General features: G+C 40.1%; 1 protein-coding gene across 1 annotated transcript in view; it reads right to left on the bottom strand.

The window, feature by feature from the left end:
- The window catches only part of hcn2b (hyperpolarization activated cyclic nucleotide-gated potassium channel 2b), a 46,149-nt gene extending 23,918 nt beyond the window's left edge, over positions 1-22,231 (bottom strand). Inside the window, 4 exon segments of the mRNA XM_054603073.1 lie at positions 538-756; positions 13,542-13,703; positions 19,426-19,849; positions 21,387-22,231. Of these exon segments, the coding sequence (XP_054459048.1) occupies positions 538-756; positions 13,542-13,703; positions 19,426-19,849; positions 21,387-22,231 (1,650 nt within the window).
- Positions 22,232-23,253: the final 1,022 nt, after the last annotated feature.

Below are 23,253 nucleotides of genomic sequence, written 5' to 3' on the forward strand. Positions count from 1 at the left end.
TGGCAATATCTTAGGACAAACGCGTTAGTGTTTCTGAGCCGCAGAGTCATTTTAGAAAATCTCTCATTTTACTGCAGCAAGGTCTGCCCATCTCAGTCCTGGTTCTGGTTCTCCACTGTCCTCCTTACCTCCACTGGGCCCAACAAAATCATCAACCCAGTGGCACAGATGTCAGGCCAATAGCCAACCTTTTCGCTGATGGTCTCATTAACTTACGTAGGTCATATAGAGGCATCAGTATTCAAATGAGACTGTTTCATTCCCAGTTAACAGTAACTTTAAATGAAAATTCAATGCTTTGATCACAAACAAATGTACATATTGTAGGCTGTTACTGAGACAGATATCTCAAAACCTTGACAAACCCGGATTAAACCAAAACAATCTGCATGTCTAGATGCTATTCGGGATAATTCATTAAATGAGTGTGTGTTTCCTTTCGTTGAGCCGACTTTAAATCTGCCCTAAACTATCAACATTAGCTGTATAGCAGTAAACATCCAGTGAAACAACTCAGGACACTAGCCAGATCCTTACCTTTTCCTGGTATTGCCGCCTGGATGAGTCCAGAGACTGGATGAGTGCGGTTGCGTGGCCGATGAACATGGCGTAGCAGGTGGCTCCGACGATCATACTGAGCATGGTCAGCCAGATGTCCGACATGCTCTCTGGGGCTTGTCGTCCATATCCAATGCACAGCATGTGACTCATGGCCTTGAAGAGGGCGAAGGAGTAGAGCTCGCTCCATGAGTCGTTCTGTGGGGAGAGACGGAGGAGAAAACAAGTTAAGAAAAAAATATATAAGGAAGTTGAGGAGGATACAGAGCTTCTTTCTTTTATATTTTTACTTTCATGCTGCAATTATTTTGACCTTATGACCTGAGCCATCTCCACTAGACAGTAAAGGCACACTGCGGTGAAAATCTTGTGGTTATAGAGAGTAAATTAAAGACTAAGAGGGCTAAAGAGAAGGACATTCCTGTGTTTGGCTCTGTTTCTGGTGATTGTTTCAGGTTTGGTGGAGAGCCTTATCATCATCATCAGTGAGCAGCCTCGCCTCGTCTCCGCCAAAGCAGAAGAAGAAGAGGAAATAATAGGAAAAAAAGCGAGTGTAAATGAGGAGCTTGTACATCTGCCTGCTCCAATCTCCCTTTGAGTGGTGCTCACACACTCAGTCAACCCTAATTCTCCCATGTTAGATTCATTAGAAAGCCCTCCACAGGGGTCGCTGAGCCTCACATCCTCCCCTCAAACAGCTGGGGTTCACACACACACACACACACACACACACACACACACACACACACACACACACACACACACACACACACACACACACACACACACACACACACACACACACACACACACACACACACACACGCTGTACGAGGTGCATCGCTTCTTCTTTCCCTCTGAGACAAGTGGAGTCTTCAGTCACTGATTGACTGCTTGGATTTGTATCTGATTTGTGTTTTTTCCAGGGGAATTTGCATTTCATTTGAGATTCAAATTTTTTTCTTTTTTTCTTTTGGAGGTGAAAGAGGACGTACTGGCAAGAGGCTGCTGTCAGATGAAAATGGGTGTTTAGAGAGGTGATTGGGAGAAGAAGATGAGATTTTAAAGGTACTTGGCATCAGGAAGCAAGTAACCAGAAACTCAGCCTAGTGGTCGACTGTGAGAGACGAGCTAGACTCAATGTTTCATATCTGTTTGTTTGAGGAGATGAAACTGGACCTTGTAATCTTAGATAACAGATAAAGCCACGACAACCATCATCATATCTCCAGCTTTGTTGTTATTTCTACTATGCAGCCCTGTAAAACTGTCATCCTAAAGCCCATTTTAATATGCAATATTTAAAACAAACCCTAACAAATATTTGAAGCCTCAGTCTGAGACTTGTCCCCACGAGTGCTGAACCGACCCAGAGCTGAGTCCCTCCAGTCAGCCATCAGCATGCTGGCCACACTGCTCGTGGATAAACAGCGGGAGATGGAAGCCCAGGCAGAGAAATAAACACCTTCTTACACATGGCTGCATCTGTCTGTCTCACTCTCTTACACCCACCCACCCACCCACACACACACACACACACACACACACACACACACACACACACACACACACACACACACACACACACACACACACACACACACACACACACACACACACACACACACACACACACACACACACACACACACACACACACACACAATAAGACACAGCATTTCAGTGGACAGAGCACCAGAGAATAATGGCTCTACCTGTCTGGGATACACTTTGCAAAGGAAACTAAATATTAAGGAATGGACTGCTGCTGAGGAGATCCAACGAAAAAGCCCTTATCTTGTCCGTCTGTCTGATCTATTCTTATTTACTACTATAGCATGCTGAAGCAACATTTTTAAGACAACAATACTGTGAATGCACTGAACTCATAGACTGTATATTAGAAGTAGATGTAGTCAATGTGATGTCATCCTTTGGTTTAATTTGAGTTTTAAAGTCTCGAGTTGGGCATTTATTTTGGTCGTCGTCACCTTTTTGAAACCAGAAGTGACACTAGAAGGTGACATTTTAAGGCAACCAAAAATGTTACAATTAACTTTCATGAACTCAAAAACACACTGTGTAAGGGGTTAAAACTCTAAAATGCAAACACGGACAACTCCCAGTTGCGACCTGTCAATCACAAAGTAGCCCCGCCCTAAAGCATAACCTGCTTCAAGGTCTATTTTACTCTAAATGGGACCATCATTTACAAAATGAGCATCATGCTGTATTGAAGAAGACTAGCCATTGAGTCCATAAACTCATGTTAACTTTTTTTTTACTGAGGCAGTGAAGAGGAGTCGCCCCCTGCTGGCCATTAGAAAGAATGAAAGTATAAAGCACTTCCGTGTGCGTGGGACTGTTAGTGAAAGCCCACAGGCATAAATCAGCTTCCTAGAAATGTTTCTGTCGATGTTGAGGCCTAAATTGCAGGTGAGTCACCTGCTCTGATTTAAATATAAATACACAGCACAGTATCTCTGGATTAGGCAGAATTGATGCTGCAAGCTTAGGTACAAATAGTTGCATTTTTTACCATGTGAATGTTTACGTAGACTCTGTATATATACTGAGTACTGGCACTTCTGATTTTTGTCTACATGAGTATCCTTCCTTCTTATTTTGTGCCACCACCTCCTGGTGGGTCAAGGTGCACATCCCAAAACCCCAAAGTAACTGTTTCTCCGTGTAAACATATATATATAGTTTAATGCTGAGAAAAAAAAGAAACTATTTCTTGGCAAGGCACAGCAACTTCGTGGAGTTTTAGCTGGTTGCCTGGCAGATAGTCAGGCTGGTTATATTCATCTGGTTCCAGTGTTTAGGCTAAGCTAAGCAGCTGCTGGGTGGAGCTTCATATACAACGGGCATACAATATATGAGAGTGGTATCAATCTTCTCATTGACTCTGACTCTCGACAAGCAGAATGGAAAGCAAAACAAGTGCATATTAATTTACATGTGAATGTATGAGCTGGAAACCCCTTAGAGACGGAGACAGCACATCCTGACCAGCTGTATCAGGTCAGTACGTGTTTAAGTTTGAAATAACAGCTGATTTAAACTGACAGTACACAGCTGCCTCTTACCATTGAAAATGACATCCCTCATGGTAACACAATAAACTCATTTTAAAGAGATACCACCCAGTGTGAGGGGGGGAGGAAGCTAATGAATTTAGCTCTGGTGGGCATTTTATTTGACATCGGTCTTCACTGAGCAACGTGGATGATGGCTAATTGTACATAATACATTTAGGGAGGAACACAAAGGGAGTATGGGACATCTATGATGCATGAGGGGGTAAGTATAGAATGGTGAGTGTACGTGCATGCTGGCAAGTCCATCTGGGTTTACATGCTGTTTGACTCTGCTTGTATTTGAATGTGTGTGTGTGTGTGTGCGCGTTAGACTTGTGCCAGTCATGCTGCCGAGCACCTCTCTGACACGGTGCAGTCCCTCTCTTGACAGTTTGAAAACCGACACTGCTTTAAAAGGACTGACATTTAGATCACGCTGACATTTGGAAATTTTAATATGTAAACTGTTACAAAAAGACCTTGTTAGTAATGTTAGTATTTATTATTCAGAACCAGCATGTCTGTGTTTGTATTCATTATTTAAAAGCAAATGAGTACGGGAAGCTGTTAGATGTACTTAGAAGTACTTTGACAATATTAATGAGGAATGTTGACGTTAAAAGTAAAAAGTATTTCTCTTGATCGGAGTACTCATGCATAAAGTTAAATTGGATTGTGTGTTAATGTGAAAATATTGGACTAATGAGGAAAATGTCAGGGCTCCGTGGAGGCTGTGTTTGCAAATGTAAGTGCAACATCACAACTTTGAATTCATGACTTGAACTGGAACATTTACTTTCTCTCAATATAATGGGAAGCCTATTAAAAGGTCTTGGTTGACCAAATCTGTTTCTATGTAGTTGAGCTGCTGCAACACCCGAATTTCCCCCATGGGGATCAATAAAGGAATATAACAAATGCAGCATTTTTTTAGTTTGTTTTTTGAAAAACAGAGCCGACTTTACTGTAGCAGCATGTTGCAGCTATAAGCTATAATTATGTTTTCTTTTAGAGAGCAGGGCATTGCATCAAAATAGGATAAATCAATAAATGCAATGCTGTACTTAGGCAAAAAAACTCATTTGAGCAAAATGCTAACATCTGCATGCTCACAGAGACAACGCTATCATGCTGATTTTAAGCAGTTATTAGAATGTTTACTATGTTCAATATCTTAGTTTTGGGTGTTAGAATGCTAATATTAGCAGATTAGCAATAAACAAGTGGAGGGAATATAATCATTTTGCATGTTTGCTCCTAAACTAAAGTATTGATGTATTGGACAAACATTGGCACACTGTTAGCATAAAAAGTAAAGCATGTTGTACTTGTGTTGCAAATGCTGATTTGAGTCTTTTCCTCTTCCTCTGGTTCGTGGAAGTGTTTCTCAACTGACTCCGGTACCTCTTTAATTGAATTTATCAGATGTGAAATGGATTTTTGTAAATTATGTTGCAGGAATTTAATTGATTTGCGAGAGGAATTGGACTCGGTGGATCATAGCTTCGCTGCTCAATAAGCTGTTGTTATTGGGTTTGAGTTCATTAGCTCTAATAGTTGTATCGTTTTTGACAGGAACAAATGCAACATGGTGTGCTTGAGGAACAACTTCCAAACAATAAATAGATGAGATGAAATGATCAGGGCTTGTTGGTTACCACTATAAACTATATTTCATGTCTTTTGTGCAGTAGAGACTGAGCAATCACATTATCTATCACTGAACTGTTACAAAACTGTTATAAAAAGGTTACATCAGCTAAAGAGAAGGGAGTCTGCATTATTTGGGAGAACATGAGAGGGCCTAGTTTTCTCTTCCCAGATTTATGTTTCTAGCTTTTTCTATCATCGTATTTGTACTTATTTAAATATTGTTAACTTCTCCCCCAGATGTGGGACCAAGTCATTGTTTTGCAAGTCAAAAATGGTCTTTGCTCTCAAGTCCCAAGTCCTAAACCTTGAAATTCCACTCTTAAAAAAGTCAAAATGCACCCTTCACTAAATGTAATGCCGTTGTGGCGCTCATTAACGTAACTTAAGTTCTTCAGGTTTCTTTCCTGCAACTCGATTGGATGTTGGCGAATTGTCAAAGTGGATCTGGGGAATGAAATGTCGTCTTTCAGGGAATTAATTGCATTAACATAAGTTTAATCAGTAAATTAAGGGAAATATATGCGTGGCGTAGCAGACTACCTATATGTTCTTGGTGTGCCAGCTGGTGTTTCATCCAACAATTTAATGCTTGAGATTTATTAATGGTCAATCCTCCCAATGGATATATGAATCAGTGCTCCATACACTCTGCCATGAACCCACCTGCTTTAATCAGTACCACCTGATAAAATACATGCTAATAATCAGGCAAAAATGTGAGCAACAATGCAAATTCAGTTTCATATGAGACAGTGTATTGGAGGTATAATGTAAAACCTCACCCAACAAAAGAGAAGGACCTTTACATGCAAGTCCCATTATTATATACCAAAAAATGGTATATATTAAAAAAGCTTTTCTCGGAAAAGACACAAATTCTGTTTGCTCAGTTCGTTTTTTTCCCCATGAGTACATCTTCTTCCTGAACAAATCAATAAAAGAGCCCTCAAAAAATATATAGAACCAACATCTCTGAGGACGTTGAATAAAGTTGCAGTTGATCGCCTAAAGCACACACTTTTTAAATATAACATAGTTTTTAGGTCATGGGCTTCAAAGGAAGGTATCAAGTACTTTTCAAGTCAAAAGGCTGTCCAAAGTCACGAGTCATTGATGTCAAAATCGATGTTGAGATGCAAGTCTTTTTTGATTTTGTCAAAAGTTATCACAAGTCTGACTCAAGTCCAAGTCATGTGACTGTACACTTCTGTTCTTCCTCTGTCAAAACAAAATACAAAGATTTAATGAGGTTTGTTTCTCCATTCACTCTGTGTTATTGGCTTTACTACAAAAATTGAAAAAGGTTCAGCTGTTTTTGAGCTGGCTACATTTTTCCTGCTTGACATCTGTTAGTTTTTTTTAAGAGTTGCTAGTTTCATCCTCCTCCCCGAGGTATTCATCCTTGGCAGGGCTGCAAAATGAGAACACCACAGCTTTCATTCTTTTGCTTTTAGCAAATCAGAAAATTCAGTCATGCGAGTGGAACTTTTTGTGGATAAGGTGTGCTGAGGGCACAAACTGTTACAAATTTAAGTTTACGAGGAGTGAGTTCTTTGCAGATGAGGAGCAGGTGCAGTCTTGTCTTTATTTCCTCTGAAGCAGTGGAGAAAATTTTCCAAGGAGCCCCTCTTTATTATAACACCGATTAAGCATATGTTTACTACCATTTATATTAGATGCCATTGGAACTATTTGTTTCCCAAAGCTTTTTAACCTTAAAGACCTGTTTCATAATGATAAACAGAAACAAGTTTAAATTTTAATCATATCAATACCACTTCTAGAGCTTGTAAGCTATTGATTTGTTTTTGTTTTTCTTTCAAGCAATTGATCTTGAACGCTTTCAGAAAATTAACACTTGGCTGACTGGTGTACTTTATAATATATCCAGATTTAAAATTACCAATTTAAAGTGATTCTTCTTAAAAATAATGAATTTATTGCTTTGGGTCACAATCATATCAGACTTTATATTGGCACAAAGTCAACATTTGGGGAGTAATGGACACAATATGCTTGTTTTATTGGCGCAAATGGTCCCCATCTGCAGAATATAACTTTTTAATGATACAGCACAACTTTATAATTTATAGCAAATTATTTCACGGACAGTGTGACCCACTTTTAAAATCCCTGCTCTGAAGGACCAACCTTCGCCTTTGGTCGTGTCCTTCATAGGATCCAGCCTCTGGATTGAGACACAGCTGTAGATTTCAGACTGATGTTGGTGTGCAACCATGTGCATCCAGAGAATGCATCTAGTTGATGATGCAAGCTGTGGCCATATGACTCAAGCCAAAAGCATCTGTGATGTGCTTATACATAAGTAAGAAGAATAAATCTATACTGCTTTTAGATTTAGAAAAATTTGGAAAAGCCATCCTGACAGGCCAACATTGCTTTTTTAGCCACTCTAGTCGGTTGTTCCATCCCTTTGGTCCAGCCTGAAATATCTAAACTATTGGATGGAATGCCAATAAATATATATTTAATATATTTTTTACTAAATACCAGCAAAAATCTGCCTTAATTTGTGTTAAGCGCTAATTAGCAAATGTTAGCATGCTAACATGCTAAACTAAGAAGGTGAAGAAGGTAAACATTATACCTGCATCCGTATGTTAGCATTGTCATTGTGAGCATGCTATCCCTTAGCCCAGCCCCTATATAAAGATGAACAACATGTCAGCACTTCTTCCTGCAATCGAAAAGTGAAGCCAAAATAAACGCAAATACCGGAGCTTCCATCTTGCTTTTGTGACGCGTTCTGCAACCAGAGTATGCGCAGTAGAGTAGGGCGGGCCAAGAAGCCGCAATGGAAAGGCAAACCAGCCAAAACTAGCTAGCCACAGCCGTACCCATTTTTACACTGAAGTATAAACATTTTCTAGTAATTCAGTGACACGGTTGCTGGGAGTGTTTAAGGAAATTAAAGGTATGACACTCAAGATAGTGCAGGCTAAGATTTAGCATTAGCAAACACCTGATGCTTTATTGAGCATATTAGTCATATACGTCAATATAGGTCAGCTTTATGAAAACTTACCTAAAGTGACAGAAATAAACATGGGGGAAAATTGATTTGAGCCTGCTTTGAATTTTTTGTTTGGCTCGTGTCCCATAAGCTAATAGAGGTGACAGTGTTTATTAGCTATACTGCAGCCAACCACTAGGGGCAATCAATATATAGTGCCTTTACTTCTCAGGATCTGTCATGGCGTAGTCGTGGAGCATTATCTCCATTACTTTTTCTAGCGTGTGAGTTGTTCAAATTCAACATATAAAGACAACTTGTTTGCAAAAGATTATGGATGAATATTAATCCTGTATTTCAATTAAAACCTGAACTCATATCCCTGCTTAGCCAAATATGAAAAGACAACTTTTTCTTTTAAAATGGGGTTGGTTTCATTGGGGCGACTTGCCCCACAAACACTGCAGCTCAAAACAGAATGGGCAGCAATTCATTTTTGTTGCTGGCTTACTCACGGCTTGACCTAGCTTATGCAAGAAAGTCAACAGTCCCCGAACTTTAATTGATTTTACTTGTATTTCAAAATCAATATAACATAAGACACACACATTACTTAACCTTTTTCATATCTCAAACAACTTGCGACAACGTTTACATAAAGATCCAATCAATCTTCACATGCCACTCACCTGTATTGCCTATGTTCCAATTAACTCACAGTACTATAACACTCACGTTAAATGTTCGTTTCTGATAAATGGATTTAGAAAATGGATGTTGTGTTAATGAGATATTTTACACCTTTATTGCATGAACCAAATTAGTTCTAAAATTGGCTGTTAATCATGGATCATAACAAGCAGTCACTCAACTCACACACACCAACACCTCCACACAGTAACTGTCCATTATTCTTATGCATGCTGACAGGCCTGCCTGCCAGTTAGATCACTTCAGTAATTGAATGAATGGGGGATGTCCTCATTAACTTTCACAGCAGGAGGGTTCCTTCAAGTGCATCTCTGTATGTGTGCGGGCATACAGTGCACATGCATAGATAATAAAGCCACACCACTGTGTGTTCTATTGCAATTCTAGCAACCCTTCCTCTACAGTAAAATATTCCCTCAGCAGCCTTAAATATTAAATACAGAAACAGAGCTCAGACTCGAGCAGGAGAGGAAGAGAGAGGCTTTATTCTAATTCCACTGATCCATGAGCCAATCAGGAGGAGGCAGATGGGACAAACCTACCTGTCATCCACCTGACAGAGAGCCACTTTAAATAACAGGCCTTGATGACCTGGTATATTGTGATCACAATTCTGCCGGAGCCCGATTGTTGGGCTTATAATAAACACCATCGTCTGCTGTGTTCACATCTTTTACAAGTCACAGATATTGTTTTTTGAAGTTTTGAGGCAGAGCTGAATACATCGCAGGAAGAAAAATAGATGGAAGGAAGCTGTTTTATCATATCACATACACACAATGACAGACAGACATATATATTTATATGAAAGCAGGTGTAATAGTGCCCTCTGAGCAAGTGAATGATTCATGTGTTGTTTCTATCTGGCTGTATTATAGCCTAAGTGCATTGAATGAGTCCAGTAATTGTCCAGCGCAGGCAGAAGTGGAGCACAAGGATGAGTATCATTTAACGCTGAATCTCTCATTCAAAGCCACTCCGAGGAGGATCTCTGACCTTGATTACCCTGAGACGGAGAGCAGCACAGCAGGCGAGCCGCGCCCACATGTGAGCTCGCTGGCCCTGTGGCATATCGCTTAGAAAACAGCAAACGGACTCAAGCAACGTGCATCACTCTGAGGCATCAAAGAGAAAGCTGAATGGAAGAGAGGGAGGAAAGGAGAGGAGAGAAGAGAATTCTGACAGCTCAGAAAACAATTTATTTTCTCTAAATTCATTCCCTTTGGAGATAATTAACATCATACACAACAATGTTGTTATGCAATATAGAAGCTGCCTGTTCTCTGAGATTGGAAAAGAGATCAACATCAACACAAAATGTGTATTTGAGTTGGAATTAATTTCTAATAAGAGGCTATTATCGCTACATCTATATTTGCAAATGTGAGATGAGAAAACAACTCCAGATGCCGACGGAGCAGAAACACAGAAGTGGGCTTCTTGTTGGCCTCCATAGACTTAGATGTGTGTGTGTGTGTGTGTGTGTGTGTGTGTGTGTGTGTGTGTGTGTGTGTGTGTGTGTGTGTGTGTGTGTGTGTGTGTGTGTGTGTGTGTGTGTGTGTGTGTGTGTGTTTTTGGAGAGGGTAAGAGTGAGAATAAAAGATGGCCAGAGATGAAACTAGAGATGGAGCGATAGAGAAGCAACAGTGATGTCCCCCGGGGTCAATGGGTGTGAGATCCATCTGTCCCTGGAAATCAAACAACCACTAACACACACACCACACACACACCTATGCACTCAAGCATGCACATCACTGTGTCATAGTACACAGTGTTTACGAGGGCTGAAAGACACAAACCTATGTGCCAAAGCTAGAAGGTTCAACATATGAAGCATTTCTTAGAGAAGCAGCCTGCGCACAACATATGCACGAGGAAGGAATCATCCAGTACTGCTTTAATTACTTAGACGCAACAGTTATGTAGTGTTCGATCCAAGAAATAGAATAAATTACTTTCGCAAGCCAGTTATTTGCAGCTTCTGATGCTACAGCCAAAAGTCAGTCAACCAGGAACAGCTTTTTGCTCCGTCACAGTGGTGGGCTAGTTTATAAGGCAGATGATGTTGATGTGAATCAATAGACTTTTGACATGGTGGACAAAGTCACTGTGACGCCACCCATTGGTTTTGTGGACTACAGTTTTGAAACCTTGAGTTTAGCATTTTGGCCATCGCCATCTTGTTTTTTTGCAACCAAAAGTGGCACAAGAAGAGCTAAGTAAAACCGAAGGCTGTATAAAACCGTTTAAGGAAAACAAAATGGTTACGATTAACATTTATGAACTTAAAACACACTGTGACAGGGGTAAAGTTGGTAGAAGAAAACAGACAACTTCCAGACCAAACAACGCTGTGGTAGTGACCCGTCAATCACAAGGTAGCCTCGCCCTAAAGTAGCCTATACCCTGCTTTATCCTATATACCATACCATAATTAACTAAACGAACATCATGCTGTATTAGAGAAGACTTAAAACTAACGATTGAGACCATAAACTCATGTTTACACTGTTAACTGAGGTAATAAATTAAGAGAGAAGTAGGGTAATTTTCTCATTGACTTCTGTACAATCAGACTTTTTGCATCGAGAGGAGTCGCCCCCTGCTGGCCATTACACAGAATGCACAGAAGAACCGGATATTGCAGCCTGTGTCAAACAGGAAACTTTGTCAAATATATCTCCTCAGCCTAAACCAATCACTTTACTATTTACCTCTTCAGTCAGTGTAAGCTATTCTATGTAATGTCCTGTCTTATCTTATCTGGAGTCTAAAAATAAAAGCTTATTTTATTGATTGATGTCCTCTCTAACTCCCCATCCATTTATCATATCCTAGAGTGCATTTCTTTCTTTCTCTATAGTTACTCCCAACGCATTTAACCGTTGTTTTTTCCACTAGGACATAGTGCATCCTATATACTGTGAGCTCAGCATCAGGAGACAGGCCTTCATTAAGTCTATCATCTGAACTGAATGAACCTAAATATTGGAGCCCGTTCTAAAATCTAACCATGAATACTTTGTATCAGGAAAATCAATGCATATCTTTATTTGTACTGTTGGTCTCTCCTGGTTGCACTACTAACAGGCCTACCACATGAATTACAGGCAATATGTGTAAATGTGTATATGTGTGTGTGAAATACAGTATATAAGTTTTGGGTTTTTTTAAGTGTGGAAAAGGTACGTGTTGAGCAAAGGGCAAAGTCGAGGCAGATGTGTTTTTAACAGCTCACATCCCCCGACTTCTCCGTGCCTCTGGCTCCGTCAGTCACCAACTCTCCGTCAGTTATCTCTAATGCGGAGTGACGAGTCAGACAGGATGGAAGGGATTAAGCCCCAAATGATAAATACACAAAAAGGTGAAAACGGCTCCTGATGTTGTGAGATGTGATATAACTGTACAGCCATAAAAATAAAAAAAAACATCTTTGCTTTAATAGTGTTGGAACAAGTACACACAGTATCTAGTTTATTAGTCCCCCCCTGGCCAAAACTATCAGACTGTATTGGTTCATTATTACAGTGCTGCAATACATTGTACAGTCATTAAAGTTAGAGTTGGTAATCTTCTAGAAAAAGAAATATCTCATATTAATTGAAATTCAGTTTTCATCCCGACAGCTATCAATAAATAACTGGTATAGTCTTGCTAGTTTCTTAAGATTATTAACTATAGCTTTAAGGTTTTAATGTTCAGTATTTGTTGAAGCAGTATTAGAGAGGTCTTGATTCAACTTTATGGTGATTTGGAACTGTAGTTTATTGTACTTTTTGTATTTTTATTGATTGATTGTGGATTTTTTTCTAGTTCTAAAGCTTGTGATAGGATTTAAAGAGAATCTTTATGGGTCAAGAGGTCTGATGAAGTGATGCTCCTGTTTCGCAAAATACAGGCTGGTTAAAGGTTTGATGATTTTTCCATTAATGATCTGGTCTAGATCATTGTTTTCATGCAGCTTGAGTGTTTTTTTCTTTCATGTCAGCATTCATTTAGGAGAAAAAACTCCCCTAATGGTCTGTCTATCAGCAGATGGCCAGAAGCTACCTGCCAGTTAGAGTGAGGGAAGAACAGCCGAGAGGAGACGTTAATAGGAGAGAGGGAACGAAGACATTGGCTAAAGAACAAACCGCATGAAGTGCTGTATGAACTGAGTGAAAACAGGCTCTCTGTTTTCATCCCTCACTCCTGCTTTCTGCACACACTGGCATGTCTCCTGGGTTTAACTAGAGCGGGTTTAATTGAGGCCGGTCCCGGTGTGTGTGTGTGTGTGTGTGTGTGTGTGTGTGTGTGTGTGTGTGTGTGTGTGTGTGTGTGTGTGTGTGTGTGTGTGTGTGTGTGTGTGTGTGTGTGTGTGTGTGTGTGTGTGTGTGTGCAGACTCAACCTTAAATAAATCCTATTTCCCCATCGGCCTGCAAATAACACACTTCTCTGCTCCATGGGAGACGTGTTTAATGCTTTGGTTTTGCAGCGATTGTTGGCATATACTGATATTCCTTTGATTGTGTGATTTATACGCAAACATATACGCAGCATTTTTTATTTTTTTTTTGCTTACCACCATCTTGTTGAGGGAGACCCAGCAGTCAGACGGAAAGTCCTGCAGCATGGGAACGAGGAACTGGAGACAGCCATCCCAGTGACACAGCAGCAGCATCATACCAATCAGGTTGAATATTCGCATCACAGCACTGGCCAGGTCATAGGTCATGTGGAAGATCTGTCAGGAGGAGAAGAGACGGGCAGAGAGAGGGAGAGAAGGGGATAGATGTGTGAGAGGAATGAAAAAATCACTTTATGCATATCGAGGTAAAAATCTGCTGAACCACAAACTGTACATACAGTACATTTATTAAAAGAGATGAATGTGTTATATTATGCATACATAATGCTTTGTGCACATAATGTGTAAACATAACATTGTGTATGCATTATGTATATAAGAATACATATGTACACAATGCATGAACATATGTGTTCTTCACTGTTATCTATAGGAGATAGTTTGGCTTACATCCTACTCTTAAAGCAGTAATAATTAATTGATTTATTGTATTTTTTTCCCACTTGGGAGCAGGAAAAGATACACTAAACACAACATTTACCCACAAATTTCTTAAAGTTGATATTATGGCCAACATGCTCGCATAGAGTTGCACATTTATACATCCAGCATTTACCGGAGCAGCTTCATCACTCATTTTAATCTGTGTTTCAAGTCACCCATGGCAAATCATTCATTTTCTTTTTGTCAGCTGTGTTTTAGTTGCTAGCTAGTTGCTAACTTTGTAGTCTGTTAGATCTGAAAATGACACTGATGAGAGCGGTAAGAGTGAACCAAAACAGTAAAGTTGCAGACCAGAAACCAAAACAATGAGCTAAAAGACCCTGAAAGAAAAACCTCTTTCACATTATAAGTTGTTATTCGATCGATTATTGATATAAAAGTATTGATAGGTGCAGTTTGAAGCAGAATCGCTCCTGCCGGGCGGGGCACTCTCCACCTCCGGCCAGGTTAAAGGCGGTAGTAATGCCGGATTATGGTCTGTCCGCTATGGGCTGGTGGCTGCAGGAGACCCCACTTTTGTCTGAGCTCAAGGTTTTTCAGGTGAGGCTGATTCTGCAGGGAATCCAACCCGAATTCACCAACTAAGAATTCATATAAAGTAATAGCCAATCTTAGGTCTCGTTTACGTTTGTAGGTTCTATAGAGGCATTAGTATTAATTTGAGACTGTTTCATAACCAGATAAAAGTTCCTATTTTAAGTTACTTTCAGTATAACAACAGCCTGGACCCATTGATGTTTATGTACTTCAAATAGTGGATATAGGAGGAGGTAAAACATGTCAAGATGATGTCACTAATCAGGAACAAAAATCCGACATGCTGCATGTCATTCCTCCTCAATCTTAGTAAAATATTAGTGTCATGCTGAGGGTCTACATTATAACCAGGTGGGTAAAATGAACAAGAAGAATGATGAACGATGAGACCTCATCAGGCGCTGATGAGTCGGCCTCTCTCTTCCCTTTTTTGTTTTAGATTCACTCCCCTCAGGTAAGAAGGCTGATTTATGTGGAGCCGGTGTTGTGGTCACAGCCTTGTAAACACCACTCAGTGCGGCTCTCTCTGGCTACCGGCCAGGCCTTGTTACCACTATGTGTGTCTGTGCATGAGGGTAGGTTTACATCTATGTGTGGGCTCCGCTGTGAAAACCTTTGCTTAGCTGGGCCAACTGGAGGCTTGGCTGAATCGTAAGCTAAAGCATTTTCCCCACTAGGGACAGAGAATTATCCTACGAAGGAGGTCGGCCAGGTGCTGGATGTATGTCTGCAAATACATATTCATGCAGAATGGAAAGCCCTGCTCTATGGGCCATCATGGTTAATTATATCAAAAACAAAGGCTAACTTCTCACATGAGACTAGAAAAGTAGACCACACATCCCAAAAAAAAATATATATAATATATATATGATATATATATATATATATATATATATATATATATATATATATATATATATATATATATATATATATATATATATATATATATATATATATATATATATATATATATATATATATATATATATATATATATATCATATATATATATATATATATATATATGATATATAATATGTGCAATACACTGTACAATACTACAATTATTCTGTCTGTATATAATATTTTAGTTATTGTGGATTTTTAACTTTTTTTACTTATTTAATATTCTTTACTGTGTTATTACTTATTTACTTATTTATAATACTTGTTTTGATCTTGTTTTTTTACTATGTCTCTTGTTTGCACTATCCTTGCAATTTCCTCGCTGCGGGACTAATAAAGGATTATCTTATCTTATCCTATCTTAATTCCACCTACATGTGACTCATCCCGCCACCTCGCTGCCCTAGACCCTCAGCTCACTTGAATCTCACAACCAGCATCTCCTACAAAAAAACCTGGGGTGCAGATGTTTCTCAAATGTTTCCCAAAACAAGAAAGCCAACAGTTCTAACATATTCCTCCATCCAAACAGACCGACACACATGTATTACTCTACTCGCTAATGTGCATGATTCTTGCAAGTGTAGCTTTGGTGCTTTTCTTATTGTCCGTGTTTGGCTGTGTTCCCCAAAATCCCAAGTAATTTATTCGACTTTAAGTGCTTAAAATGCTCATAACACTTTAGTATTGTGCATCTTAGCTGTCTGTACACTAAACACCTCCTTATCCTCCACCTCCATCTAGAACATCTATCAGCATTAAGATGTTGTTTCTACTTGGTGGATATTCAAATATACATCGAATATATGTTGAGTTTCTTCTTTATTCTTCAGTAGTTTGCATGCTGTCCCTTCCTCTTGTGAATTAGTTGCGGTTCAAATGTCAGAGACACAACTTTCACTACTTTTTCTCTCCTATAATGTCTAATGGCCTTTGCTAATTTGGCAAAAAGGAGCCATGGAAACACACTGTGAGGGCCCTGGCCTGTGATTAGGAACCATTCCCGTCGTGATTAATGAGGCTCCAGGACTAATGTTCCCCCTGACACCAGAACAGCACCTGGCCATGTGTCACTGTCACGCCACAATCTGGGTCGAGTCACATTACTTTGATCAGGACTCACGGCCTGAGAAATGCAGATAAAGTGCGCTCCACTCCCCGTCTGCTGCACGTTGTTAAACACACGGCGGTCCGGGTGATTCAGATGACAACGTTTAGAGGAAACTATAGAACCTGATTATTTCTCCCGCTTGCAATCTCGGTGCCACCCATTCACCCTCATTGTCTAGCTCATGGAAAAGGCATCCTCTCGAGTGCATGCCAGCAAGTGGAGAGCCTTGATACAGGCTTCCTGCCTCAGGAAATTGCTCTGGTTATTCCAGACAACGCTTATCTCTACTTCTGTGTTGGCCGTGCAACAAAGCACACACACACACACACACTCACTCACTCACTCACTCACTCACTCACACACACGGCCAGTCTATTCAGAGATCACGTCATAAATACACAACTTGCTCTTTCTTTTTTTTATTATTATGAGCACGGTGGTTGACTCGGTTGGAGATAAACGGTGAAATCATCACAACTCTAGGATGATCTTTTTAGGAAAACCCCTCTACACAGAAGCGAGCTGAGCTGAGCTGAGCTGAGCTGAGCTGAGCTGAGCTGAGCTGAGCAGAGGGGGAAACCCGGCCAGCCACGTTAGGATCGAGCTGAGCAGAGCAGAGCTCGGCTGGGCGAAGCAAAGCAGCAATCAGTTATGAGTGTTTGAGGCAGTAATTATGGTTCTTGTGGCGCTCAAATTGCCACCTTGTACTCAGGAGAGCAGTGGGTATTTATTTTCGACGTGAGAAAACCCACACTTTTGATTCATGGGTGCTTGGTTAATCCAAATATGAATTTCCCCCTGTAATGTGATCAGAACGCTTGTGTAGTCACATTCAAATAATAATAAATATTAAAGAAAAGGAAAAGAAAAAAAAAGGTAGCTTTTGTTATGAGAACAGAGAAAAGGCAATTAGTGTCTCCGGTAGTTGTGTTCCTTCCTCGGAAAGTCCCTCTTCGCTTTCCCTCTAATAAGCACAAATTAATTTTTCATGAATTCTTAACTACAGCGGCACACTAGCTATCATCCAGATATCAGGCTTATTGCTTTACAACATGGTGAAACCTCAGTTTCTGTGTGTCAGGGAGTAATTATTCTGCATTGTTTTGCTGTACAACCGGAATTACTTGTATACAGACGTGAAACCACTGCACTGGAATCCAATATTGTATTATTCATTAGAGCACAGACAGACTGATTTTTTTTTTTAAAAAGAGTGAACAATTCAAAGTGGCAGGAAAAGACTATCATGATATCCAAACTGTAGATTATTTCTATACAGGATCATCTGTGATGATCAATACCTTTTCGATGGTTTTGGCAGGAGTGAAAGTGATGAGCCTCTTTTGTTAAACCTTAAAATCCATATACAATATGAATTTTACACCATATTATTTTTCTTAGTTCATATCTTATCCTATTGGCTGGTTATACTATGTTAAATATTGTACTGTTTTATCAGGGTTTACTTCTTACCTTCATTTGTTTTGCTTTGTTGGGCCTCTTTGTTGAGCTTTCTGTTGTTTTAACGCCTTGCTTTTTCTGCTTGGTCTGTACTTTGTAAACTCTGTTTTTAAAAGTGCTATATAAATAAAGTTATTATTATTATTATTATGATAATAAACACACTCTTGTTTGAAGGCTTCACAATTTTTTACAGATGACGACCCTGCATCACAGTGCCATCTCTGTCTGCAACGTAACGAAGGATGTTTCATGTTGTAAAAGTAACTATTTTTTTTTGCCAAGGCTAACAGACATTATCTTTTATAGCCTGGTCGATGCCGATACCTATATTTAGTTTTTAAAATCTGATGACAATGTTTAGTCGGATACTTTAAAATGTTTTAAACACATTTAACAAAGATCTTGATACATTACCCTGAGATTCTGTTTCTTAATAACATCAATCCTTCTTTGGCATTTCTTTCCTACAAATTATTGTTAGTTATCAGCCATCGTATGCCAGATACCAATACATCTGTAATAAGTCAGTATTGGCCAATATATTGCGTGGCTGATGTATCAGTCTACATCTAGTAACTTTTTAGCAAACAGGAATAGAACAATTGTTCACTATTGTAATAAAAAAAATATTTTGTGAGATTCCATGAAGCGATTTAATAGAGGAAGACAATATTATTTGTCGATACTGGCTCAGAGAGATGTCTTTATTGGCTCATACTGTGTATCATAGGAAAACATATACAAATGCAAATATAAATTGCAGTACATAAATGTTTTATAAGTGAATCTTTTGTATTGTTGACCAACATTTTTCAAAATTAAAATATTCTTTGTATATTTCTGTTTCTATTGATGTTTATGCATGTAAGATAATGAAACCAAGATATATATATTTACAATATAACAATACAATTTAGTGTTTTTTTCTCTTACAAATTTTGCTGACTGTTACATAATACGAAGTCAATTGATTTTGACATTTATTCTTAGATAATATTTGATTAATAATATTTTACATATCCTCACTAATAACGTCTGTTTATGGAATATCTGCCAATGTTTCACCACACATCCTTCAGCATAAAGATAATCACAGCTGTACAGCTGGCTAAGATTAGCGTGACAACTACCATTTCCTAAATATAGATCATAATCTACAACAGTGGTGCTCCTGTTGTGTATTTGTTTCTTTCCACTACTTCACGATTTTGTCATCTTTATTAGCATAGTGGTCCAGGCCCGTATGCTCACTGAATATTTAAATGGAATCACAGAGGAGCTTTCATGGAGTGGTCAGAGTAAAAACCCAAACCCTTTCATTGGATCATAGATGTTTGCATCTCTGCCTACCTCCTCCCATTGGTGGATGTACCGGATGAGTCTGGACAGCCTCAGCAGCCGCAGCAGACTGAGGATCTTGGTGAAGCGGACGATGCGGAGCGCCCGGGCCGTCTTGTACATCTCCGAGTCCATCCCTCTCTCCACGATGAGGAAGATATAATCCACAGGTATGGAAGAGACGAAGTCCACCACAAACCAGCTCTGCAGGTACTTCTTCTTAATCTTCTTGGGGTCCAGGATGATCTCGGTGTTGTCCTCGAACACGATGCCCGTCCGGAAGTTCAGCACCAGGTCCATGAGGAAGAAGGTGTCGGACACCACGTTGAAGATGATCCAGGGAGTGGTGGTCTCCTCCTTGAAGAAGGTGATGCCCACGGGGATGATGATCAGGTTGCCCACCATGAACATCAGCATGGTGAAGTCCCAGTAGAACCTGAAGCAGAGGTTAGAGACGGAGAGACAGCCAACCGTAAACACAGTGATGCTCTGCTTCTCTCACTAAGTGCACTGTATCTTCTCCTGGCAATGTAACCAAAACCATCTGACTCAGGACAAGGGGAAACCAAGGACAAGCAGAGAGACAGGAATATAACAGGAAATACAAGCTGGGTGCAGTTCATTTCAAATCAAAGGACGGCAGACACACATTACAGTGAAGCTACTGAGGGAGGATGCCTCAGCAAATTATCATAGCAACCCATGTGTCCCATGTTCAGATAACTGCTCCACAATGCTTTATCATACCACAAAATACAAACCATTTAAGCAGAGCACTATGAGAGCAAAACCTTTGATTTTAGAGCCGAGACAATAAGTCCATCAACTAACAAATTTATTTGATGATCGATCAATCTTTAAGCATTTTTTCGAGCAAAATGTCCAAATATACTCCAGCGTTTCCAGTGTGAGATATGCTGCTCTTCTTTATCCTACGTGATCTTAAACTGAATATGTTTGAGCTGCTGGTCGGACGAAACATCACATTTAGAGCCGTCACTTTGGGCTTCAGGAAAGTGATTTTTTTTTTGGACGAAATAATAACTTGTGAAAATCATTAGTAGATTAGTTTATAGTAAAAAAAAAAAAAAAAAAAAAAAGAATCCTTGCAGCCCTATGTGCTTTGTCATGTTTTTTCCAGAAAGCCTGAGTCACACGCCTGTCTGATTTGCATAAAGAACATAATGGTCTGCTAAGCAAAGGGAGGAACAGATTGTGGAGCATTGCTGAGTCATGAATGTCCCCTCAAATGATTCACCATTAAAAAAAACAAAACACTAATCAGCATATTAAATCATGGTTTGATTGGAAAATCTGAGTCAGAGCCAGGTGAGAGCTTTAAAATGTGGCTTTATCTTCAGACTGCTGCTGTTTTACAGTTTTGAGGAGCTGTCCTTGGTGCTGAAACAGATGTTCAGACGCATTCCAACTCACAAAAATGTAACTTTTCAGACTTCTGGACAAGTTTATCTTTAAGACGAAACTCATTAAAGAAAGACATTTGCTTGTTATAATGATATATTGCAGATACATTAATATTTTGTTCCATCTTTCCATTAAATTGGGGAATATGCGCAGCTGAGATAGACAATTTCTCATATTGAATAAATATTTACTTATAAATAATGAATTATCATGATGGATCAAATTCTCCCATTTAGTTTCAAGTTTTTCCCCAGAAGTCTTTAAAGCTCTATAAATAAAAATATAGATATTAATATCAAACATTATTTGGATGTACTTATATATATTGTTTTGTTTATTTCATCTTGGCCACAGCTATAAAGTGCTTCCTATGACGAACATATCCAAGTGCCTTTATTATTAACTTTTCTCATACAACGTGTGATGTGGAAAATGAGGCAGTGTGTTAATACAATATCAATAAATGTAAACATGAACTCTTTGAGCTGCCATGACACTCAATCTAGGAGCATGCACTGTTTATGGACCCAACTCAATTTGCCCCATACCTGAAGTCGCTGTATGGGTGGATAATCCAGTTACCCGCTGACTTCACGCGCTCTTGCTCCTTCTCCACCGCCTTCTGGCTGCCAAACATACGCAGGGAGAACTTGTTAACTCCGGGCTGGAGCATGGAGCTAAACTGCCTCTGCATGTATGTCAGATTCCCCCTGGAGTCTCCATCATCCGGCGCTATCAGAGAGCCGTCCTCAGCTTTGGTGAAGGTGCCAGAGCTCCTGGAGTGCTGACTGGGAGTCTGTCCTTTACCAGTCGGGGCGTTGGAGAAGGAAACTCTGGAGTCCTTCTTCTCCATCCCCGGCCCCTGCGTCAGGGCTGGAGTGATGGAGCCGTCCATGGTGGCAGCCTGCACCTTCCCGTCTCCAGCTGCCACTACTCCACCCACCTGCTTCTCCTGCCTGGAGATGAGAGAGGAGAGGCTCCCTGAACTGCTCGGGTCCCTTCTACAGTCTCCGTTTTTGTTGCATATCATTCCAATGGCTCCATCTGCTTTTACGCACGGCTCCTGGAGCGCGTCTCCTCCTCCTCCTCCTCCAGCTGCAGCATCAGCATCCCCATCCCTCCGGCACAGCAGAGCAGAGGCTGCGCTGCTACTCCCGCAGACAGGTGCGGAGTCCTCGTCTCTCAGGAGCCACAGCTCGTGGTTGTTGGAGGTTTTACGCGCACCGGACGCGGCTCCGCCTCCGTGCGTAAATTTCTTCATCTCGGTCCCTCCGCCGCTCCCATGGTCCTGGTCCTGGTCCTGGTCCTCTCTCCCGGCCGAGCTGGTGGAGGCTGGAGGTGGTCGGGGCTGCTGGGATTTGTGCTCCTCCTCGCCGTCCTCCGCCTCGTCCATCAGCGCCGGAACAAAAGAGACAAGACGGACGGACAGGGAGACACTCCCCGCACCTTGGACCTGGAGAGTCTGGAGGGAGGGAGGAGGAGGGTGTGTGTGTGTGTGTGTGTGTGTGTGTGTGTGTGTGTGTGTGTGTGTGTGTGTGTTTTTGTGTGTGAGAGAGAGGTTTTTGGAGAGTGTGTGTGTGTGTGTGTGTGTGTGTGTGTGTGTGTGTGTGTGTGTGTGAGAGAGATAGAGACAACAGCATTACCTTTTGGGATGCAACTACCTACAGTTATTATATTGAAGAAACAATGAGAACTAAAGAACCTGCCAGTGTCACTAGAAAACTAACAACTCTATTTATGTAATAAATAAACACATAGATGTATTAAAAAAGTTAAAAATAGTTAAAATAGTTGTTTTTTTCTCTGTCTGTAAATATAATATTTCAGTTATTGTTTTTTTTATTATTGCTTTTTTATAATACTTTTTATTTTATTTTTCATTTTTTGCTTGTCTTCTTCTACTATGTCTCTTGTGTGCACTTTACTCTACGCTGTTGTAAGTCTGCAAATTTCCCCGCTGCGGGACTAATAAAGGATTATCTTATCTTATTATTACATACTTAAATAAACTCACCTGATAGTAAGAAGGACAGGCAGGACAAAGGTGACAGATGAAGGTCAAAAGAAAGCACCAAGTTCTCCATCTTCAGTCATCCACAGGTGAGCTCAGGTAGAACATCAGCCAATAACACCTATTCTGTCATGATCAGGTGATTCATAGGATTTCCTCAATGATAGAGGGGTTTTATCCACAGCTTCTGCCTGTTGCTTGAGGATTGAAGGTCTGCCAATGTGTTCTGGAGTCCTCCATTCCCGGTCAAAGGGCTCCACCTTGTGGAGAAGTATAAACATTGCACACAAGCTTCCTGAGAAACACACCTTTTTCTAGAAACCAACAGTGTAGATGATGAAATGATGCTATGTAGTCCTACTTTAAGAAAAAAGAAACCTAGCTTTCTGCTGTAGATCAACAGA

This window comes from Anoplopoma fimbria, chromosome 8 (genome assembly GCF_027596085.1).
Source record: "Anoplopoma fimbria isolate UVic2021 breed Golden Eagle Sablefish chromosome 8, Afim_UVic_2022, whole genome shotgun sequence".
In the NCBI taxonomy this organism is placed as follows: Eukaryota; Metazoa; Chordata; class Actinopteri; order Perciformes; family Anoplopomatidae; genus Anoplopoma; species Anoplopoma fimbria.